At 36.8% G+C, this 25,158-nt stretch overlaps 2 protein-coding genes across 4 annotated transcripts in view; one reads left to right on the top strand and one right to left on the bottom strand.

Moving 5' to 3' along the window:
• Positions 1 to 14,919, bottom strand: part of LOC149937231 (alpha-(1,6)-fucosyltransferase-like) — a 45,679-nt gene extending 30,760 nt beyond the window's left edge. For all 3 annotated transcript variants that reach the window (XM_090181596.1, XM_090181597.1, XM_090181598.1), the window contains exon 1: positions 14,685 to 14,919. The gene's annotated coding sequence lies outside the window, so the exon portion shown is untranslated. The remainder of the gene's footprint in view (positions 1 to 14,684) is intronic.
• On the top strand, positions 4,478 to 5,970 carry LOC149937232 (uncharacterized). The gene is made up of 2 exons (XM_090153761.1): positions 4,478 to 5,173; positions 5,251 to 5,970. Exons 1-2 carry the CDS (start codon positions 4,478 to 4,480, stop codon positions 5,968 to 5,970), a joined length of 1,416 nt encoding a protein of 471 aa, XP_090009887.1.
• Positions 14,920 to 25,158: the final 10,239 nt, after the last annotated feature.

Raw genomic sequence — 25,158 nt, 5'->3', positions numbered from 1 at the left:
CCTTCGCCGAGAAAGATTTTTTTATTTCACCGCGTGCCAAGACGGCTAATTTACGTTTAAGTATTAAAAGAAAATTAAATTAAGGGGTCGTCTATACATCAATCGTTTCGTAACTGCGAAATGGTGGCCTAAATCGAAAAAATGCCATAGAACATTTTCATCTTAAAATAATCTGTAGAACCCGTCGACGCTCGGTCCTACCACCATTTATGATACACCCTGTATATTCACCACATGTCATCTATTAAAACGCATGTTTTAGGTATTGACGAAGTATGCCACGTGTATGCAGAAAGTATGCCAGGTGTATGCATGAAGTATGTCAGGTGTAGGCAAACTAGGCATGAAGTATGTCCAGTTGCGCCGCCAGGAGTTTTTCCAACGTAGGCACTACAATTTGGGGGCCCCTCTTGCCCCCCAATTTTTAATATATTTATTTAACCATAAGTAACATAATAAACATAAGTATGACACTACCTATTTACCTAATGCATTTTTTAAATAATGGTCTGTTTCGCCATTGTAAATTATTATGTGACTAAAGACTAATAACTCTCGGCGAATTCATACAGCCAAAGCCCATTAAAAATTGAAATGCTTTCATAAGTAAATAATGTAAATAACGCTTACTATGTGTGAAAATATTTATGCATTATTAAATAAGGAGATAAAAATAACTATTATAAACATTAAACATTAGCTAGTTATTTTCGAATTTAAAACATGTGTTTTCGCTGGTATGAATAATCATCTGAAACTATACTACTACAATAACTAACAAAGTTACTTTGTCAAGTTATATACAGGGTGATTCAATGGTCAGTACAGAAATTTCTGGTGGTTGTAGGGGATGAGCTGAGAAGTATGCAGGTTTTTGTCGCGTTTCTCTGCGACGAGTTTAAAGAAAAACATTTAAATATGACGTTTGGATGAAAATCCATACCTTTGGCGCAAGTATGCCCCCTCTAAGCGCAGGTATGCCCAATGAAAACTACTCGGAAATGAAGTAAAAACATTTAAATAGGACGTTTGGATGAAATTCCATCCCTTTGGCGCAAGTATGCCTCCTCTAGGCGCAGGTATGCCCATTGTGAACTATTCGGAAATTAAGTAAATAAAATTAATATCAAGTTTTATTATTAAAATTAAATTAAATTAAAGTAATTTAAACTGAATAAAAATGTCGATAAAATCGATAAACATTCAAAACCTTGCGCGAAAATGAAGTTAAAATCAATTTAAACTGAATAAAAATTTCGGTAAAATGGATAATCATTCAAAACGTTGCGCGAAAATGAAGCTAAAACGATTCGTATAAGCTGGTCAAGTTCGCTCCTATCTCGGCTAATGGTATGCCCTGGCTGTAAAGCATGGGCATACCATTAGCTAAGATAAGAGCGAACTAGGCCGATTTGTTTAAGCTGGGAAAATTTCTGGCCAAGTTCGCTCCTATCTTGGCTAATGGTATGCCTGGAATGCCTGGTTTACCCTTCCATAAACTGCAACCTTGTACCTCTTCGTGGTGGAAGGGAGTAACAGGTGGAGGGGTAACCCTTCATGATGGCCAAATAAGGCTCTGCTTCTTCCTTAAGTTAAGGTGTAAGGTATCGTGCTGAGGGCTGAATGGTACCGGGGAAGCGAAATTACGGTATCGCTAACGATCCCCTCTGGGAACCCGGGGAAACCCCGTTGTAATAAGCCTTCTACCCGGGAGGAGGACAACCGGGTGGTGACCTTTTACTTTCCTCCATACTCGTGGGATCATTTATGAACCCAAAACAAAAACAAAACCAAAAAAATGAGCAAGGGTCTACTTCCAGTAGTACCCGGCTTGAAGAAAAGAACGAGCAAGGGTCTGCTTCCAGCAGCACCCAGCCTGATGGAGGGTCTGGGTTATCTTTAGATGTTACCCGACTTTCAAAAACGTCGATACGCAATGCACGCCGCAAGGCTGCAAGGATCGCTAAGAAGGAGGTTCAGTCATCCTCGGGTGACAAAGTAACCCCTTCACTTAAGAGGCTCAGGTCGGAGGATTCCTATCCCTCGCCTGGGTCTTCTCAATCTGCGGCCAAAAAGGCTAAGGAGCGTCCAACTCCGATGTCCTATAGTGACGCAGTAGGGTTGCCTAAGTTGCCATTGTAAAAGATGGCTTTCGGAACAACCTTATCACAGAGGAGAAGAACTGATGGGCGCCGTCCAGTGTGGGATTCTGGAGAAAGTTGATGGGACACCTTTGGGTGAACCTCTTCGTCTCATCAGGAATTTCCAGCTGGTCGGAGGTGCCATCACATATCTCTGTGGGGATGCCCCAACCGGGGAGTGGTTAAGGAAGACCTTTGACCAGAATGACTGTGTTTTGGAGGGAACGAAACTTTAAGTAATAAAGGCTAGTGAACTACCGAAACCGGTCAAGGTCACCTTCAGTACTAAGGATGTCTGGACGAAGAATCCAGAAGTCCTTCTAAAGAGGCTGCACCTCTATAACAACAAGCTCATTACGAGCCGTTGGAAAGTGTTCACCTCTGTCAGTGACAATAACTTCATTCGGTGGATTTTCCAGATGGATGAAGATTCTGTCGCAGTTTTAAAGGAGGCAGGATTTACTGCCTACACAGGGGGGGGGGTAGGGGGACTTTTAAAGTCCTTAAAAATCCTAACACCCCAGCGCAGCCTGAAGCGGTGGCAGAGGACTCTGCTACTGAGGTGTCGGACTTTGATCTGGCAGGAGAACTGGGTGATATCACCCTGGGCTCCATGTCGGACATTTCCGACATCACGGTGGTAGAGAACACCTCCACCGGCGCAGAAGGGTCTGTCCAGCCCACAGGGGCAATAGGTGAAGATGCGAGTGGTTCAGCTGGTGATGGAGGTAGGGTCAATCCTGTACCCACCCCCTTAGCCGGAGAGTAGCCCAGCACCAACACCGGCAACTGTGGTTGGACATGAAGGTGATACAGATTAATCTGCATCACTGTAAGGCAGCCTCGACAGTTCTCTGTCGCAGGTTTTTTGTGGAGGGCCTAGACGTGGCCCTCATACAGGAGCCTTGGATCCATAATGGAAGGATCCTAGGGCTCAAAAATGCAGGTACTGTTTATTATGACTACAAATCTGCTAATCCTAGAGCATGTATTTTGATACGAAAGGGTATTCACGCTCTTCCTCTTTCATTATACCAATCTAGGGACACTGCCACCATAAAAATCTTCTCTTCATCAGCTGATGGAGAAGACGAATTAATGATGGCTTCTGGCTATTTTCCCTATGATGCCTTGTCCCCTCCATCACAGGATGTTGCCAATCTGGTGAACCACTGTGAGAGACTGGACAAGAAGCTTGTCATTGGGTGCGATGCCAATACTCACCACGTTGCATGGGGTAACAGTGACTGCCACCAACGCGGTGATGACTTAATGGAATATCTGGTTAGTACTAAACTTCATATTCTTAATAAACACAGGCTTCCTGGAGGGATTTTTGTGAGAGTATTTCTGAAATTCCCACTACAGCCAAATTAATGAAAATAATGGCAAATGACAATACAAAACATCTAGATACTATTAAGTTGAAGGATGGTAGTTACTTTAGTTCTGGAAAGGAAACACTGACGCATATGTTGGAGGTTCACTTTCCGGACTCTAAAGTCACTGACAAAGATGACTCTTATGATCTTCCTCATCGGTTCAAAAGAACTAAAAAAGTTAGATTGGGATGTGGCAAAACAATTTGTCACTCACTCCAAGCTCATGTGGGCTATTAAGACATTTAAGCCATTAAGTCATTTAAGCCCTACAAGGCCTCTGGTCCGGATGGGATATCACCCATCTTGTTGCAGGAGGGAATAGATATTATCTCTCCTGTGTTGTGCAGAATCTACATTTCCTGTATTGCTCTTGGGCACGTACCGAGCTCCTGGAAGCATTCAAAGGTTATCTTTATTCCTAAGCCCGGGAAAGCTAGTTATCTCGAGGCTAAGGCATTTAGACCAATCAGTCTAACTTCATTTCTACTAAAGGTTTTGGAGAAATTAGTTGATAGATATATTAGAGAGGAGGTTCTTAGTGTTACACCCCTCTCGAATGCTCAGTATGCCTATCAAAAGGGCAAATCTACAGAGACTACCCTTCATGGCATAATTAATTGCCTTGAACGTGCAATTGAGTTCAAAGAAATAGCGCTAGCTGTTTTTCTGGACATCGAGGGGGCTTTTGATAAAGTCTCTAAGGCTGTCATTCTTAAGGCTGCTAAACGTTTTGGTATCAATGACACATTGTGTCTTTGGATCGACTCTATGTTAACTGATCGGGTCGCGACGGCTTCCCTGCTTGGAGAATCGCTAAGGGTCACCACCAGCTGGGGCTGCCTTCAGGGGGGGGGGGTTCTTTCACCCCTGCTGTGGTGCCTGGTTGTGGACGAACTCTTGGTGAAATTAAAACATTTCGACTATGATGAGAAAAGCTCTCATCTCTGTGAAGGGATGTTGGCCTCACCGTCAATCTTGATTCCTTTCACTCGCAGGAAGGTGCAGGACTTGTTCAATGATATTTCTTTCTTTGGGACCATCCTGGTCAAATCGACTGAGGTAAAATACCTCGGTGTTATTCTCGACAGTAGACTAACATGGAAGCCACATCTTGACCTCAGTATCAGGAAGGCAAAAATGTTATTCTGGAGAGTAAGGGGTACCATAAGCAAGTCATGGGGTCTTAGCCCAAAGGTTGTGTATTGGATCTATAACATGATAATCAGGCCTATGCTGACGTATGCAGCAGTGGTTTGGTGGCCGAGGGTAGTGCTTAAGTCAGTTCAGTCTGAACTACGCACTGTGCAAAGGCTGGCCTGTGTCAGCATTACAGGAGCTATGAGAACGGCCCCAAGCCTTTCTCTGGAAGTGCTCCTGAATATTCTACCGCTTCATCTTTATATAGAGGAAGTTGCAATTATGAGTGCCCATCGGTTACTGCATAATGGTTGGTGGAGGCCTGCTTATTGGGAATTCAGCCACACCAAATTGTTTCGGCAATATTCTAGTCACTTACCGATCTTATTGATGGGTTCTGAAAAGCAATTTAGTGTTTACTTTCCAAGTCGTTTAGACTGGTCTGGCGACACAGTGTTTGGAACCAAGGGCGAAATTGTTTGGTTCACGGATGGCTCCAAGACTCACTCAGGGGTGGGTGCTGGAGTTTACTGTCAGACTTAGAAGTTTTGCTTCTCTGAGAGCCTTGGCGTTTTGCTACGGTTTTTCAGGCTGATATTTCAGCCATCTGCTTCTGTGTAGACTTCTGTCTTAAAAAGAAGTATCGGGGCAAGACTATTCAGATTTTCTCGGACAGTCAGGCTGCCCTTAAGGCTCTTAATCAGTTTAGTATTACTTCTAAGCTCGTTCTTAGCTGTTTGGATCTCCTTTCGGAACTGGGCACCCATAATAGGGTTCAACTATATTGGGTGCCTGGTCATAAGGGGCATCATGGCCTTGAGATGGCCGACACTCTGGCCAAGGAGGGTGCGGAGGCCAGGTTCTTAGGTGCTAAACCTGCTATTCCAATACCCAATGGCCCGGTTCGCAGCCATGTGCATGGCGCTATGACTGAGAGGCAGGTCAGGCTTTGGCTTGAGACGGAGGGTCAGAGGCCGGCCAAGGAATTTATTCCTGGGCCTTCTATGAATAGAGCAGCTGAGTTGCTTTCGCTCTCTAAGAGTAGTATAAGGGTGGTTACGGGCCTACTTTTAGGTCACTGCCAGCTTAATAGACATCTGCATCTGATTGGTATCAGTGAGAGTCCTTTGTGCAGGGCATGCCTTGCAGAGGAGGAAACTTCCTCTCATGTCCTTTGTGTCTGTGATTCTTACGCGGATCAAAGGTTTGAGTACCTTGGTATGCATAGGTTGGAAACGAGCGATATTTCCAACATCCCGGCGAAGCATATCTTGCGCTTCGTTTCTAAGACTGGGCTTTTCCATGTTTAATTGGCTGGGGCTGCACAAAGGACCTCTGGTCGAAGTGCTAGGTTGGGTCTAACCCAACCACCCAACTTAACTAATAATAATAATAATAATAATGCCCGGTTTGCCGGTATGCTTTTTAGTAGGGGCCTTAAGGGGTACGTGTAAAATGACAGCATTTAACCTCGATATATACATATATAACAGAAACTAACCTAGAAAAGAGTCATAAATAAAAGAGATTTGCAATAAATGTAATCAAGATTGGATGTAATTATAGCTTCCATTTTCACGATCAACAGATGACATTCCTGCAAGTGCAAAGAGAGCCGTGTGTCCCTGTGGCTTAGAAAAGATAAGTCATGGTTTTTCTTCCAATAACAATAAATTATAATAGGCCTTTCTAGTAAGAAACATGGCTGTTTTAATGTAACTCTTAAGTCACTTTTTTACTACCAGCGCTTACTCGACTTGTGTGGAACTTCAGATTTTCATTAGGCATGCCAAAACTGTATAAAGCTCCGTGTTGTTATGTGTAATTCTACCATGGATTAATGAGATTAATTAATTCATGATTCTACTTTAAACGAAAGGTTTTAAAAAAATTCAGACTATGATAGATGGAATTTAGTATATGACTTATATAACATCAAGAATGTATTTATTTATACTCAGGGAGAATGAATATGTCGAGATTATTTTTAGCATTTCTCCAATTCCACCCGTTGGGGCCCCCGGTATGCTCCTCCGCTTTAATAAAATCATATAATACTGCAATCTCATTGGTTCTTAAAAATTACGTTTTTCGACGCGATTAAAGCTGCTGCGAGGACGCAAAAAATAAAACCGCCTCCTCCCCCCCCCCTTAGCGTGACGGGGTTAGGGCCTCAACGTGTCCGTCGATAGTCTCTACATATTCATTCTCCCTGAGTATAAATAAATACATTATTGATAACATCAATTAAATTCATCAAGTTAATTAGCTTACATAGAACGTTGCCAACTCCTTTAACAATTTAATTTCTTTTATATTCATACAACATTTTTAATGTAACATAAAAAAAATTAATTAGGTTATAACTCATTACGAGTACTAATATCCAAAATAAATCTGCACGTTTGCACGACCTAGTTACAACAACGTAGCAGACGTCTATCAGATTGAAAAGCAACGACAGCAGCCCATAAATAAGCTTTTCATTTGAAAAATATGGTGCCATATCAAGCAAAGTAGCCTACCTCGTATTTTGGTCTTTTTCTTTATAGTTTTCGATCATACAGCCCTAATTTTTATCCATGGCTAAATTGGTTTAAATATTTCGATTAGAATAGAAAAAAATTAGAACTAAACACGCGTACTCCTTAACAATTTAAAATTTTCTCAGTTTACTGTTTCAGTTTCAAGGCTCAAATTTAAGGGTTAAGGGTTTTAAAATATATAAAAGGTGATAATCAAAACTCTTTAAACCTAAAACATTTTCAATATCTGCACCTTCATAAATCTCAACTACTCCCCCTTAATTCAACCTTTCAACTGCTTTGATAAAAGCATTTTTTATTTAATATTATCCTTGGCCGAACCCTCTTCGCATTGCTTCGCGAAAAAGCACGTAGAAATAAATATGTTAAATCGAAAACGTAAATCGGGCAACGATTTTAAAAAGGAACGTCTAAAAAGGCTACAGGTAGAAAGCTAGTAATAAATCAAACACGAAAACTAGATACCTGGATTAAAAAGGATAAAATAAAAGGTTTGACGGATTTCTTTTTAATTTAGTAAAAATGTGATATTGTGGGATTATGAAAATCAATTTTAAAAATTAGAACACGTTTTTGTTAACGCAACACGCGGCAATGTAATTTTGTAAACTATATTGGTTTTTAGTCAAGTTTAAATTAAAAAGTACTATTTCTTCGTCACATACTCTACTATACTCTAAAAAATACCAATTTCTAGCTACATCTATTGAGAAAGAAAAGAACTACACAGGAGCGCCGTGGTATTTAATAAGTTTCACAAAAAAGAATAGAGGGGGCAAGAGCTTAAAAGGCTGGCCCGACCTGCTTTAAATGTCGGCGCACGCCTATGTTCGTGTGATAGGTACCAGCCTAAAAAAAGTAAACATTAACCGTATTTAAACTATAAGTAAATGAGGGTTTAATTAAATCCGAGAAGAGGTATATTTTGGCAAGTTTGCCAACTTGTTCGGTTTTACATTTTTGAAATTACAATAAATGAAAAGAATGACTCAACTTTAAATTTTAAAATATTGACACAAATTAGCTGGATATAAAATAAAATACTGTGAAAACAAGTTTAACAAAACAGCTTTTGAAGAAGCTAAATTCTGAAGATGGTATAATCGTTTTTTTCTTCAAAAAGACGAATAGATAGGAATTGCGGGTATAGCGATATTTGATATTTCTTATTGCATTCTTTTTCAAATTCAACGAATTTAATCATTCTTAACTTTCCAACATTTCTAGAGTGTCATCATTACAATCGTTCAACTTTTTGTTATAGCCAAAATAAATTGATAACATTGCAACGGCCATTATTATCTGGGTTACATTTGAGAGAGCCCCCTGGGAATTGTAAAGCCAGTATTCCGTTTTTGACAATTTAAAGTTTTCATCGTATTTACAAATAAAATTAAATATAGTACTTAAAAATTTTAAAATTAGCGGATATTTAAAAGACATATGTTTGACATAAGCGACGCGATTCCCACAAAGCCCAAGGGGACATTCGGGTTTTAACCCGTAGATTTTACTAGCCAAATTTGGGGTGATTACGTCACTATATAGTTATCGCCATAAAATGTTACTCTCGTGATTCATATTATTTTTGAATCTACATCTACATCCTCAATGTTTCATGTGAAATTTAATGTTACCATAAGGTCGACATACCCACCTAGTTTCAACAAAATCGGTGATAATCGCCTCGGGTAGTCTCCTCGTAAGTAATCACTTACAATTCGCTACCTCGGAACTTCGAAAAAATGAGACTCTGCAGCGTCACCTAGAATCTTTTCGGTCGCTAATTTTATTTTTGTTCGAGATCAAGCCTTGGATTAATAATAATAGTTCGTAACTGGATGTATCACTTGAAAAAAACCTGACCAGCAAAGGCTTTTGCGACAGCAGCGCCGCTTCGGCGTGGTTAACGGAGAATTTCGGAAACTCCCGTAACACGTAGCCTTCTACAATGCAGAACCCGTAACAAACACGTAGCAAATACACGAGGAACTATAGACTGATATAACCAGGAAGGAACTACTATTATTTATCCAAGGTCAAGCCATGGAACAAACTAGCGTACAAGTATTGAAAGCGGTTGGAGTAATGATGAAAAATTTATATATTCTTGCTAAATATTTTTTGGGGGATGAATTGTTTCTATGGATTAATTTTTAATTTTATGGACGAAATCAATTAAATTTTAATTATTGTTATTGATTATAATTTAAGATGGGAGATTTTCGATTCCCATTGCCAATAAGTTTCGCTGAAGGTAACCTTATATTTACTTATAAAGAGTTATCTATGGCCTTAACCATATGTAACATAATTACTCATTAGTATGCCATAAAGTTATTTCAGCTATTTTGAACAATAGCCCCGTCACTTTTTTCCACTTTTTAGTTCCACTTTACCAACGTACTTATTAAGAGGAACCTAATAGTGCAAAAATTGTTAGCCGCAATATAATTTCTTTAAATTAGTTACCACTGAAAATGATGTGATCAAAGCCATTAATAAATTGAAGCCAACCACGGTATCAGGCACTGATAAAATTCCCAGCTTCATTTTAAAAGGTTGTAAATATATTATCGTCGAAGAATTCCCTAAGCACAAGAATGTAAAGGAATTGCAGAGTTTTCTCGGAACGATTGGGTATTATCAGCAGTTAATCCCAAATATGGCGGAAACTGCCAGGCCGTTGTATTTCTTGCTGAAAAACGATGCAAAATGGCATTGGGAGGACACCCCTACTAATGCTAAGTTGGAACTAAGTAGGCAGGTTAAAAAGACGGATTTTCTCATTAATGGCGATGCGAGTTTAAGGGGCTTACGTGCTGTGTTAGTTTCTTAGAGCAGAAAGGGGGTCAGAGGATGACCCCTAGAGCCTTTGTAGGCCGGAACTCGCACTGGTGGAGCACAACTAATAGGCGGAATTGGAGTGTCTTGCTGTGGTATACGCCCACAAGAAATTCCGAATGTTTGTCGAGGGTATTGACATTGTGATCGAAACCGATCGCCAAGCGTTGAAGATGCTTAAGGAGTCAGTGGGTAGACTTCCCCTCAGGGCCTTGGAGCTACAGCCGTATTATTTTGAGGTGCGATAACGACGCAGGAACTTAAACGTTGAAGCGGATGCTTTATCCAGGGCCCCTCTTGATTTCAAAAATGGTCAGGGAGAAGCGGTTGTGACGTTGCCGGTCTCAGAGAAAAACCTTTCAGACTGCGAGGTCGGATAAAACTCTTCCAAGGAGTGGGGGCTGCCTTTAGACAGGAAAGCCATCATAATTTCGCGTGTAACTCATCTAGGGTAAGCGACGATTTTCATTGAGTTGGAAGCTCTGGAAGATCGATACGGGGTTGGGAGCTAGATCAGTATATTGTCACGGGTGAAAGTAGCAAGACAAGTTACGGATTTATCTGACGATATTTATTTATACTTTTACAATAAAATACACTTGCGTTGTCAAAGTAGATCGGTTCGCGACGAGAGCAAGAGTAAATATTGAAGGCGATCGGGGGCTTTTCGAAGGCGAAGTGACCAACGGAGATCGGTTTTCTCGATATCCTCATTTCCTGTGGAAAGTCCCGAAGCACGTCGGAAATTGTTTATCTGCGGGGGGTTTGACCGGGAGGGTCCGATAAGGAGAGTTTCTCGGACTCCACAAAATCAGTAGGAGGGATGTTGTCGCTGAGGGCCGCGGGGGATTCAGACCCGGAGTATTCTCTCTCATCTGATATGGCGGAAAAGTGCCCTTTCTGTTTGGTAGGATCCGGAAAATCGTCTTAGTCAGCTGGTCGAGGAGAAAATGGTTTACGTCGTTCTACTGAGTGTAAGTCGTGTTTGGTCCCGTCTGATGTAGAAATCTCAAATGTAATAGGAGACGTCTATCGAAGAATTTGAACGGATGTAATAACTTCTCGCACAGCCCTGGGTAACGACTCAGAGTTCTGAAACAAGTCGGTTCAGGCCATAATATTAGTTCTAGATCGGCGTATTCGGGTGGGCAAACCCATACACCCTTAGTAGACACTGGTAGGCAAACCAATACAAAAGCTGTTGAGCCCATGTGATTTCCTATTGTTTGATATATAATTTACCATCCTATGTTAAATGAGACCAACTGGTTTTTTTCGGTAACTCTCCCTTTAAGGGGGTTGGCTGGAAGGGGCGGAAATTAACGGCACGCGTGAGAGGGCGGAAAATCTCCAACTATACAAACTATAAAAGTGTTCAAGGCTAAAAGTTCAAGCATGAAATTCGAAGAGGACGGCGGGGCTTCCTTGGTAAAGGTGTAGGTTTCGAAGATTACGCGGCCAGAAATCTGGGTTCGAATCCTGATGTCGCCAATAATACATATTATATAAATTATTTTTCGCAGATCCATCTACCGTGTAGTCGCTTTCCACGACAAACAAACAAACAACAACATCAACAAACACTTATCAACATTCCGTCCATAGCAATAGTCCCACTTCGATATATATATATATATATATATATATATATATATATATATATATATATATATATATATATATATATATATATATATATATATATATATATATATATATATATATATATATATATACATATATATATATATATATGGATCTTAAAAGCGAGATCACCTTCTTTGTAGTTGGCGTCGCGTCGTTTCTTATCAAAGCCGATTGTGTCTTTATTTTGATCGGTAGCATATCAATCGGCGGCGATGATGCGGGCTTGTAGCGCGTAGCGTTTGCTTTCGAAACCTATCTGTCTTTGAATGGCCGATGAAGGTAGGTCCAAGGCAACGTCGAGTGGCACGTCGGCTTCAAATTCGTGTACCAGTTAGAAAATAGGAGGATTTAACTTGGCCACAAATTATCATTATTGTATGAAAGGTAATGTATACTTCAATGTTTCGGATGTATTTATTGTAAATTTTAAATTTTACGATTAAATATGCCACAATAATAATAATAATAATATTAACCTTGTAAAAAACGCAATTACATTTAATGTAGCTAGTTTTACTTGAAATGTTATGATAAAATAAAATTGGAAATATTAAATAGAGGTGTGCAAATACCATTTTTTGGGGATCGAATCGAATATCAAATATTTTTTTCAAGGATCGTCAAATACCAAATCGAATTTTTATAACGTCAAATAATTTGGTCGAATATTTTTAGAGCCAAATTTTAAGCCAGTTCACTGATCAAATACCAAAAAGTATTTCGAATACCAAATAATTCGACGTATTTGGTTTTGAAATAACCAAATAGTTTGCATATTTGTCAAAAAATAAAAAAGTAATTGAAATCACTGTTCATTTTACTTGAAATAGTAAAATACTAAACCAAATGTATAATTTATATTTTATTTTATTTAATAAATTTAAAGTATAATACTAAAATTTTTCAAGGAAAACTTTTACTAACAAAATTTAAAATACACATATTTTAAGTTTAACTATCCCAGGTCCCAGTCAGCTAGCGACTTTTATTCTTTAGTAACTACTAACTACAATTAAAATCAAAGTATCTGCTATATTTTTCATGCTTTGCAAACACTTCATTAAAATCTCGAGTTTTTAGTTATATGTAAAACAGGGAGGAGCAGATCTTTTAATACAAATAAAAAATAATATTTAATTTAATTTATAATAATTTTAAACCAATAATTTAGTGAGCTCAAAAGTTGAAATCCGAAAAATCCAAAAACCAGGTTTCGTACAAAATTTCCGGATCTAAATTCCCTGAAAATTCCAGGTTTTCCCGGACCAAATTTTGAAATTTCCCTGACCATTTTTGTAGAATAAATTTATGTCTGGAGGTAAATACTTGAAAAATATGTATTATTAAAAATCCCTGACTATTCCCTGACCACGTAGAATCATTTTCAAATTCCCTGACTTGTCCCTGACCTTATGGAAATATTTTCAAATTCCCTGACTTTTCCAGGTTTTCCTGGTATTCCAGGTCTTGTCGTACCTGAAAAGTTACTTACTTCAACTTTTCTCCCAGTTATTAGTTTGGTTTTGAAATTGGTTTCCGTTTTAGTTTTACTTTGCTATTCTTGAAAATTCCATAACAATGAACACGCGAATGATCTAGCCAATAGGCGCTAGAATAAACAGCTTCTGTCTTTCGCTAAGAAGTTTTAATACACTCGCTATGATTAATGGACGTGCAAGTTACTCTTTATATGATCCTTGTCGCTGTGGCCTAAAGAGAGGTGCCAGAAATAAGCACTAGATCGGAAATTTCACAGCGGTCTCCTCTGATAACCTTGAAACTCAACAAATTAGAAAAAGACCCGCAGTTATTCGACCAGTTTGCAAACTATTTGAAAATACCAAATACGTTTTTCCTTAAATTTTCTAATATTCGACTATTTGATCAAGAAAAACGAATATTCGCGAACTTTCTTAAGTGCTATTCCATTTGACGAATCGAATATTCGATTTGGTATTTTGCACACCGCTAAATTGCGCTTTAAATTTTGTATTTAAAAAGTTGAAATGTAAACGATCAACTGCACATTGTAATATTAATGTTTGTTACTTTACGCAAATAAAATATTTTTTTACTTATTGTATATACAAATATAAACCTTTTTCTCTAGTGGGATAAATATTAAATTTTGCTAGTATTAGAAGTACAATAGTTTACACGAAGAGAAGGCATAATTTACAATTTATATCTTTATATGAATATTAACAGGTACATTTCTAAACTCGTTCGAAAATGGCGCCTTCACATCATACACGCTTCTCCTTATAACTAACTCTTCCCTTTCCGAATTCTCCTTTAATGAGTTTATTAACTTTATTTCATTTTATCTAAATTTATTTCTAAATATGTCATATTTACTAAGTTCAATCTATTAAAAGTTTGAACAAAAATATGGCGAAGACACGCGAAAAAAGCTTTTTTTATCGAAATGAATTCGATTTCCGCGCCTTCACCCTGTATTCAAATGTAATTTTATAAGAATACTTTGCGCCGCAAGCGGGAGTATTTAACATCGCTAATTAAAACGGGATTTGAATATATTTTACATCCGCTATAGAGCGTGAACGCGTATTCAAAGTTGGCCGTGCACGTACAAAGCTGGGCTCCCTTTTATCATAAACAAAAGTTTGTTCGCGCTGTAATAAGAAACTGGGTCTGATGGTACCGGAATTGTTCTAAAATAGGACAGCGTGGCCCACAGATTTCAGAAGTAACAAAATAAATTTGCTTATAACTAATTCTTTAAAACCGGTAAATTTTAATTAAACTTGGATGGCATTTCTATAATGTGTTCCGCCTTCGATAACTTAAAACTAGACTTTTCCTCGCTCGTTTTTCTTTTAAGGTACACGGTATTTAAAGAATTAAATAAAAGACCAAATTAGGCAAAATGTACCTTCACGGCGGCTACACGATTGACGGGGTCATTGTTGAACTTAAAGGGCAATAACGAAATAACAAAAATAATAAAAAAATAAAATACTGACCCAAACAAGAAGAGATTAAACGTATTAGAAAAATAAACGTTTGGACCTTGGCCGGTGAAGTGGTGATCGACGGGGAAGCACTTGAGCTTCAAGATGGAGCGATTCCCACTCTCACTTTTTTTCTCTTTTCAATAATTAAAATGTAGCATTAATTGTTATCAGTAACAACTCTGATCAAGTTTAAATCACAATATTGTAATGGAATCACTCCCAAAAAGCCATCTAACGCCCGTTTTTCGTCATGACGTAGCAACAACTGGTTTGTAGGTAGCACCTTGCCTATAACGTACGAAGCCTTTTCATCGTTATCTTCGCAAAAACGATAAGGAAAATATAGCTTCAAAGGAAAAAAGATAATTAAAAGTGCACAAAACTATTTATTAATAAAATAAATTATCTTTTGCACTGTTTAATATAGTGGTCTTTTTCTTTTAAACTATTATTTTGGTTCATGTAGATAGATTTCAAATTAGTAATTAAAAATATATTATTTAAAACAATTTTTAAATAAGATACAAAAATAAAAAATTGAAAGTATGTTTTTAAATACAAAAGAACAACAGAATATGAGCAGTGTGAAAATTTTAATTCACTTTTTAAAACATAATATCACAAAATTACCGTAATCGAAAAAACAAACAACAGTTATTTGGCGTAAAATGTTCCTTTAACTTAATTCGGAAAACGTTACTTCTAAAATGTCTTTATATTGATGTATAATCCCGCTAATCTTCTTGTATGCGAAGTAGCCTATGGGGTGCAGACGATGTTGCAAGTGAAACTGGAAAAAATTAAGAAGGCATATTTATAGTATTGACTCTATAAGTTTGTGACGAATTATTAAGTCAACTTATTTTAATATTATAAGTTGGTATATGTTATGGGGCTAGGCCAACTTGTTTCCCTCCGAATGTTAGTGGCACCAGCCTGCTGGGAGAATAGACCATTTCGCTAACCCCCATTGTATATATATTTCACGAGGGCACTCGAGGGTCAAACGCTTTGTATATTTTTAGTTATTTTGTATTTAAGAGCTCTGGAATGCCCAAAAACTTTCCAACACGTGTTTTATTTTCGAGTGTGGTTTTCCCACGAAATACCAGTGACGCGGTTGCGCCAGGTGGACTGGTGGGTGGCTCGAGGAGCGACCCGAAGAAGGTTATAAATAAGAGTGAAGGACGTATAAAGGAGTAGTTTTTAGCTCTCAGTGCCAAGCTGGCCCGAGCTCCTCGATAAAACCTTGCTTGTGACCAAACAAAGTGCGGGAATTGTGAAACTCCCGAATACAACGCGTCGGAATGTTCGCTCACGTTTGCCCCTCGACAGTGACGGTGCCTCGTTCCACCATGCCGTAAGGACGCTCGGAATCCCGGCCACCGCCATCAGCTCCTTAAGGAGACCAAGACAAAAGCAACCTCATCGATGAGATAAGTACTTTTAAATAATCATCCCACTCGCATCAGCCAAGGCTTCGTGCCGCTAAGTGGCGTTAGATAGGTGCGGTGGGTGGTATTTCGTTTTAGAAGAAATAAGAACTTTTAATTAGACCGTGACCATAGAGTCGGTATGTTCGGTGGCATAACCCCGATTATTTAGATCCAGTGCACTGGGTGAAGTAGTTGGTTACGTAACCGTAGGTTAAACGTTGTATAGTTTTAGGCCATACCTTACTCGTTCCTTAGTTCATTGTGTTAGGCATACTATTTTATAGTTTGTACGTTAACTTCATTGTTAATTCATTAAAACGTTATTAATTATCTAACCCTTCGAGATCCTTATTGCTTAATTTAATCAGTATTTGTCCAGCGTTCTTCCTTGGGCTGGTAGCCTCTGGGTTCGGTTTAGGGGTAGCCGGGGAAATCGCTACAAGTTCCAGAGAACACCGTCCGAGTGGCCCTAGCTCACTAGTGACGTCACGCGGAAAGGATAATTTTGTTATTGTTTATAATCCGGAGCGAGGGCAGGTACCGTTCATTATTATTAGGACACCATCAAAGATCTTCATCTGATTCAATCAAGATTAAAATGGTAAAATCAAGATTAAAATGGTAAAATCAAGATTAAAATGGTAAAATCAAGATTAAAATGGTAAATCAAGATTAAAATGGTAAAATCAAGATTAAAATGGTAAAATCAAGATTAAAATGGTAAAATCAAGATTAAAATGGTAAAATCAAGATTAAAATGGTAAAATCAAGATTAAAATGGTAAAATCAAGATTAAAATGGTAAAATCAAGATTAAAATGGTAAAATCAAGATTAAAATGGTAAAATCAAGATTAAAATGATTTAATCAAGAGTATAATGATTTAATCAAGATTGAAATTATTTAATCAAGATTAAAATGATTCAATCAAGATTAAAATTATTCAGAGATGAGTAAACTGATAAAATTTTGTCTGCGACCAGCTTGTTTCCTTTATGTCCAGTTGTTTTGTGGGTCAAGTTTAAAGGTCTTTGTTAAGATGATTTGAACGTATCAGCTGTAATTTTTCACTAACCCAATTTATACCATAACAAGATAGTGGAATTTATAAAATAGTAGTTTTACGGTAAAATTAAGAGATTTTAGAGAACGATTTAAGCGTTGCGCACAATCCAGTTCTAGCTCAAACAGTAAAGAAATTTCTTCCTCTTCAAGACAAATCATTTAGAAATATCCTTGGTTTCCTAAAACGTAGGTCTTCGGAAGCGACAAAATTACGTGTTTGACCTTGGGGTCCAAATTTGAACATGATGCAGGTGGTTTGTCTCAAGTTAGTTATTATCTTGACAGTAGAAGTAAATACATTATTGTATTTATTATCCGAAAGAATTGTTAAAATTATATCAGAAAAGTTAAAGTGTTTCTTATCTTACGAACAATGTCCAACGAACTATTATATGTTAAGCCGTTGATAATAACGCGATGGGAGTACGTTTACCATAGTAGACTTATTGTGCCCAATCTAAACGTTCCACGTATAAGTTTGGTGTACGTACTCAATCTCTTTATTAACCACTTGACATTTCAAAATGAAAAAGCCTCGAGGAGATATCGCAACCGTAAACGCGCGCTTTCAACAGACGTTGTTTAGTTATCTCAGATTTATGTAGGGCACGACTCGAGACCAAAAGATCACCTCAAATTAACTATTTAATTTACCACATAAGTTATTTCAAAATATATGGAGATTTTATTTGATAACATTTAAAAAATAATAGTATTGATTCGATAGGTTAATAAATAACATTGCATTGGTATGATTGATTTGATAGGCTAGTTTATAACATATTTCATTGATGAGTTTGATTTGATAGGTTTACAAAAAACCTATTTTTATTGGGGGTATGATTTATAGCTTTATGCCTGCAAAAAAATATATAATTGATAGTTACCAATAAGTCATTTAGGGAAACTAACTTCACGCGAGATAATTTATATATAGACACAAAATCTCGGAAATTTTATTTGTTCATTGAGAGTTTACCCATGGACACTGTATCTCTAACCGGACGGGAAAAGCTGTAGCTTCCACCATACAAAATCTCCTGCCGCCGCCACCGTCTCTCTGTAAAGGGGGGGGGGGAGGTTCAAGAATTTTTAAAGTTTCGGGGCTGTCAAGGCCATATAATTCGTCACGTGGTCGAAAAAACGTTCTTTATCGTTTGAATACGACACCTGGTGAAATAAATTCAAATTATTCTGAGAATTATGGGAAATCGAATTTTCCCAAGAGTTCTTTGAAATTTTTTCAGAAAGATCGTCTGCTTAGGAATAGTTTTTTTTAAATCGTTCCTGCATTATCTTCGTAATTTAAAGGGTTATTTAATGATAATGAAAAAGTTGAATACTTTAAACAGGTAAGCAATTTATTCCTAAACTATTCTTTATAGTTTTCGTACCTAAAATTATACAAAATATTAAATTTTTATAGTTAAAGTTGAAATTTAAGCCAAGGTGGTAATGTGAGGAATAGAAATCTCTTATACATATTTCAAATATGGAAAACCAAAACAAGTAAGTTGCATTTACAGTGTAAACAGAGTCTATAGTGGATAGACTGTGGTGTAAATATAGTTACCGTTGCTATTGCTATGTAGTTTTTAATATGACAATGTTTTTATTTGTAGATTAGTGGTTACGCTGAATGACTTATTAGTGGCGTTGGAAACCTTAAATTGCATCTCAAGATTTATTAATTGTTTACATTTATTCGTTAATTCATTTAAGGTGTCTTCGTTATTTTTTTCTAGGGTTGAAGACTCTCTTTAAGCTCCTTATTTTCAAATATCAACTGGTTAATCAGAGCATCCTTTTCATTAATAATTGATGAGTAATGGTATTTTATTATACACAAATGTTCACAGTGGCTGATGGTAAACTCATTCTTCATGCTCATTTGTGGTAACGGTAACGTACTTTCCTCGTTGTTAATAACAACATCTGCTCTTAGCAACAACGTTTCATCCGGAGGAAGAACCAGATAGTTATAACCTAACCGTACTGTGAATAAAAACAAGGTAAAAATGTTATAATTTATTATAAATAAATAATTATAAGTTAATTTCCAACCTTTGAAAGGCTTTAAAACAATATGTTCAAAAGATTTCCAAGGAAAGTAACAAGGGAGAAAATCATTGTAATGTTTGACTCCAGCTGGGTTGAAATGGTATCTGCAGATTTTGCTAGTTTATCACGACCCGTTAACTTTCGGGAGTGATCATCTTGTTATTTTTCTACTTTTTATCGTTTTTCCCCTCAGTATACATCTAGGGACCATTCATATATTGTTTTTGTTTCATTTCGTTTCTCTGGCCTAATCTGGCAGCCCCGTAACTTTTTTAGTTATTTACACACCCCGATAAGATAAGGGGTCATCTATTTATCTAGTATATAAAGCCAAGTCAGCTTTGGACAATAATTGAGTTTTCCTTTAGTTTTGTTTTAATCGTTTCTTCAAGGGTTTATTGATCAGGATGTGGTATACAGCATCCGGTGACGCGGTTCGACGTGAAGGTTAAAGTGCACGGTATTTGTGCGGGTATTTCGCGTCGGATTCGTGGTTTTTCGTGATAATTCTTGGTGAAGAGAATTATGTGCGGTTCGTTCCTTGGTTTAAGGACGGTTACTTGAAGAACGATAAGTACTTTTTAAACTATTGTTATTTTTCCATTCTTTTGTTATTTATTCTAAAGTGTATTTTGTATAACTTTAACTAAAAAGATTCGGCCAACCATAGCCAATCTATTTAATTACTTACCCAACCGAAGCTACCCCTGCTATATTCATTGTACACCCCAAAGAGCCCACCATAGCCATTAAGCATTAATCATCTCCAAATAATTACCAATGTTTATATAATTACCATAATTGAATCTATTTTTACCAAGTCCAATAATAAACGAAGACTTATATTTTTGCATAACTACCATTGATTTCATTTACCTACTCTGTGACAATACCGACTCTAAGGATCCCAAACAAATAAATTCGATACTAACGGCACGGGGAAATAGTATTTAAATTTCCCTCGAGTTTAGTGCGTGGGTCAGATTCTCAAGGTTACATTTGGAACTTTTTGAATCTTCCCTCCCTTCCAATCTCCACGACTCCCCTAAACCCCCCCCTGGAAGTTATAGTGTCGTAATAAGTTGCTGAAGGAATCCAGTTTCAAAATTTGCTTTTGAACTTGTGCATGGTTAGAAATCATGAGGAGCTGATTGAATCCTACTAATCCATTCCTCTTTCAAAGTCTTGTCCCTTGGAAACAAATGAAAGCTAGCTTTACTCTTGTAGCTGTTTTTCCCACAACCGATAACACAACATCTTGTTCCTCCCCTTTTGGGAGTTTCTGAAGAACTGTAAATAATATACTATCATTAAAAATTGAACATTCAATAAAATAAGCGAAATTATTTATTATAAATTACCTGTTTTGTCTCTCGATCTCGTTTGAAAATCGTATTTTACACCTAAACTTATTAAGCCTTACCGATAACTTAAGTAGCAGACGATTTATACAGTCCTAGCTAAGCAGACAGAAATCGCGAAAATGTTGATACCCATAATACCTAGCGAATCCCCAGTAGATGGCGCATTTCAAACGATAAAGAAATAAGGTTTATATTCTTTCGAATGACCTTGACGGCCCTGCAAATCGAGTACGGCCGACTATTTCAGCTAATACGAAGTAGGCCGCAAACGGACAGTGAGGGGGCAAGGGGGGCGCATCTCTGGAACTCGTTTTTTGAGAGAAAGTCGAAACGAATAGAGAGAGGTATATTTCTCTCTGACCAGTGACGTCACTGGTCAGATTTCAAAAGAGCTATTTTCGGGGTGGCTACGTCTGTTCTTATAAGAGTCTGTCCTTCAAAATAAGCGGTTTTTTGCTTTTATACTAATCTTAGCCCTGCCCGAAGTTCTTATAGGTAAAGCACTAAATGGCAAATGGCACAATTATTTTTGCCGTTTTCATCAAGATAAGTTTAATAATAATAGTATAAAAATTTATTAATAATCAAATAACATAACTTTATTATTTATGAAGTATTTTTATTTCCATAAATGCGATTTTGAATTAAGAAATTTTATTTATATTTTTAAATATTAAAATAGTAAACAAATACCAAAATGTGGCAAAACTTTCGATTTTAATGTCAGATTTTAACAAAAAACAAAAGCTAAAGCTAAATTTTAAAAACATTTAGTATATATAATGTAAAATATTAAATTTGAGGAACTTTTTGATTTTTGTTTTGGATGTATTTTGTTATTTTTTTCGCTTGCCTTCTGTTTTGAGCGTCGGTAGTAAATTTGGAATTTAAATAATTCATTCTTATAATAGTTCTCATTTTGACGTAAGTATAAATAATGTCTCGCGGGTAATTTAAAAGTTGGTCAGAAATTACATTTGTTAAAATATTTGTAACTCCCCTGTCTTTGCTTAGAGCAATATCTTTAGAAGTTTTTCCTTTATGGTATTTTGAAAACTCTAATTCTATAAATTTCGTATCCTTTAAAAATGACTCGGAAGGAACTATTATACCATGATAACTGAGGTGTTCAACCCATGTAGGTACAATATAATCATGGTCGTTGCGATTTGATTTCAAATGTAAATCGTGGTATTTTTCGTGGAATTTTTTAGCTACCCATCCCGCTAGATATTCCATTCCACCTTCTTCAAAATTATTTAAAATAAGCTCGTTTTCTTTATCAGGTGTGGGGACAGTAGAGCTCGTACTCGTAGGGGGCAAACTTAAAGGTACTTGGTTTAAAATAGAAAGTTGAGGAGCAGTTGTTTTCCGAATAATTACGAGGGGTGTTCTACGAATTACTCTAGGAACTTTTTTCATTGGAGATTGTGTTGGGCTTCTATAATTAAAGCTAGAATCAACTTGATTTGGATTTTCAATATCAGCTACGTCAATAGAAATATCAGATTGCTTTAAAACATTCGTTATAAAGTATTCGTCATCTGATTGCGACACAGTATTCGTATTTGATGTTATAACCCCAGGGTTCTTTCCAAGAATAATCATTCGGATTCTGTAAATTGCATTTAAGGGGGTTGGGTGATCATCTAGGCCCCCCCGCGTTCTTAATTGGGAAAAAAAGTTTTCCAAGCAATCTTGGTTTACCCTGTGGGTTAGTATATAATTGACTTTAAAGTTATCCCTAAGATGAAAATATAGTCCTATCATAGATTCCGATGTTAAAATAATTCCTTTTTGGAATTGTTGCATGTTTTTTTTACCTATGACAGTCATGGCCTTCATAAAAGTAATCATTTGTTTCAAAATTGCAACTTGAATTTTTTTATGAACGCCAAACCCACACTTTGGAACGGTTTTATCAATACGGGTATAACTATTCATCACGTCAAACCATTGGTTGGCTAAATCCAAAAATTCTGCAGTTTTACTAGCCAACCCTGTTCTCCTAATAGCTGTGGCAACACTGTGCGACAATAACTCCGCTGCTAAACGAACGTTTTGTCTTTGGGTTTTTTTGGCATTCTAAATGAAGTGGCGTTAGCTTGTGCAGAGACTTTAATTCAGCCCGATCGTTTTTAAATACTTCTACAATTGGTTCCTTGTTTATTACATCTCCATCGAGCAAAAATCCATGATCAAGTAACCAATTGCGAAGTAGTTTTAAAAGATGGGGGGTATCCGCGAAAAAAACAACTTCAAATTAGGATCCGATGGATTTTCAATGTAAGTTCTGTTAATGGATATTCCTAGAGATCTCCATAAGCCCTGATTACTCGCCCCCATGTCACTTACACAAGCTACAACCTTAAACCTGGCCTCGTGCAATTCGTTTATGGCTGAAAAGAGGATTTCTTTGGTCATATTCTTGTCGAACCCTAAATATATTGGTTGTTTCCATTTGGAAAAAAGCCCACGAGCCATAATGACCTGTAACTGCTGGTGCTCACCTACTATCTGATCAAATTTTGGGTCGTACTCGAGCAGCGGTCTTACTTTGACTTCATCAAACGTTCTCGAAACGAACTTTTCCAGTTCAGACATATTTTGGGCATTTGCTTTCATTATTTTTATAATGTCAACCAAAAGCCCCTGGCTAAAGTCCAGTTTAGCAGCGTGACGCTTCAGGGTAGAAATATGAGGCAGTGGATAATGACGTTTTTCCCTGAGATAGGTGTAAGCTCTCTTGCTTAAGTATCTTAATGCAAATGCATTTGCAAGGTCTTCATCCCCCCATTCTAATTTATTTTTCCCCTTCAACCTTTTAATTTGTATGGGAGTGTAACATTTAAAAAGAATACTCTCATATTCTCGATTAAGCTTTGAGAGTTTAGTGTTCTCCTTTTTTAGCCGTTTAACATCCTTTAGTAATTTTCTCTGAGTAATATCTGAAGCCGCTAATTTATATACAAAGCTCTGAATTCTTTTGCTCTTCTTTATCAATTTCAAGCAGATTTTACTAACCGCTACCTTATTCTTTTTTAGTTTATTTTCCAGATTGTTATTTATTTTTAATACCTCTCGCAAAGGACATCTGCGTGGCCTATTGCCTGTAATGTTTGAAGTACAACATTCAGACTTAGGGGTGCTACTATAAGGATAGCCTTTGAAAATATTAGATAAATTTATCACAGATTCAGGAGTTTTTTTCACGTTTATCACAGCAGGTTCTGGGGTCTTTGGCATGTCTATCTCAGTAGATCCTGGGGTATTTGGCACATTTATCGCCGAGTTAGGCATTTTTGCCGTAATTTTTGAACTACAACAATCAGATTTAGGCGTGCTAGTATAAGGAAAGCCTTTGGAAATATTTGAAAAATGTATCACAGCTTCAGGCGTTTTTTTCACGTTTATCACAGCAGGTTCTGGGGTTTTTGATGTGTGTATAACAGCCGAATCTGGGGTATTTATCGCGGGCTTAGGCTTTTTTGCTACATTTATGGAAGTTTCCCGGAGATACAAACCATTTAAAGTAGTGTCAAAATTTACGGGATGTTGGTCAAAATTGGTGTCATTATATGTGGCTGGGTTGTTAGTTAAGGGTTCAGAGGAATCTTGGAAAATTTGATTCGGCCTTGACTGTCTAACTGAATAAAAACTTGGTGGAAGTTTCAAACTTGGAATAGCGTTATCTTTAAGGTGCTTCTTAGTTTTTTGACTCATCAATTCTTCCATGAGATTCTTCTCAAAATCTTCAGGTATAAAGTGGTTGGAGCATACTCTAGCATATTTTGGGTTTAACTTTTTCTTTTGATCACCATTTTGACATCTCTCTATCCATAAAGCTCTTATATTGGTATCAGCAGGAAATCTATGTGATGATATGTCTGATTTGGAATCGAAATAGTTTGTGCAACCAAATACAGCACATTTATTTGGAGCCATATCTAGGGTTTAAAGAATTAAACATTGAAAAAATTAAACATTCAGAGTTCCAATTTCATTTCATTCAGGAATATGACCGCCATAAAAATTATTATCGATGTAATGCACAGAATATTATAATACAAAGCTACTGAAGATCAGACTCACATGCATTACCCATTTACCCAACTCCTATATAAATTACACATAATAATTCTACGTGTTATTTACCGTATTTTAAATTTTTAGTCGTTTATATTAAGATTTAATTTTTCCATTTATACTGCAGCTTTGCTGTTCCGATATAGAAAATAATATTTTTAAATCAAAGCCTAAAATACAAATTAGTAATTCTTTAAATTTATTTAATCAAATAATGGCAAAATAAAAACTTACCCAAAATCAAAACTTTTTATTGAAAATATAAATCATTGTTGGCTCGGCCATGTGGTTAGTAACATATCATAAAGAAAACTAATTTAAAAGATTTAAAGGCCTCAATCGCCCGCATTACTAATAAATACCGCCCAATAAATTAAATAAAAATTGTAGCTTCATTGTTTCATTATATTTTAATATTACTTTTCAAGATTAGCATGTTTAATAAAATCTTAATACCATAAAATTAATTCTT

Source organism: Leiobunum rupestre, chromosome 7 (assembly GCF_980474605.1).
Source record: "Leiobunum rupestre chromosome 7, qqLeiRupe1.1.hap1, whole genome shotgun sequence".
NCBI lineage: Eukaryota > Metazoa > Arthropoda > Arachnida > Opiliones > Sclerosomatidae > Leiobunum > Leiobunum rupestre.
Note: the sequence above shows the minus strand (reverse complement) of the source record. Positions and strands in the feature narration are given on the sequence as shown.

What these genes read in the sequence shown, in the direction of transcription:
- LOC149937232 (XM_090153761.1), top strand. Translation starts at nt 4,478, where the DNA reads ATGTTGGCCTCACCGTCAATCTTGATTCCTTTCACTCGCAGGAAGGTG. An exon ending in GCTCCAAGACTCACTCAGGG is followed by an intron (nt 5,174 to 5,250) that starts GTGGGTGCTGGA and finishes ACGGTTTTTCAG; the next exon opens with GCTGATATTTCAGCCATCTG.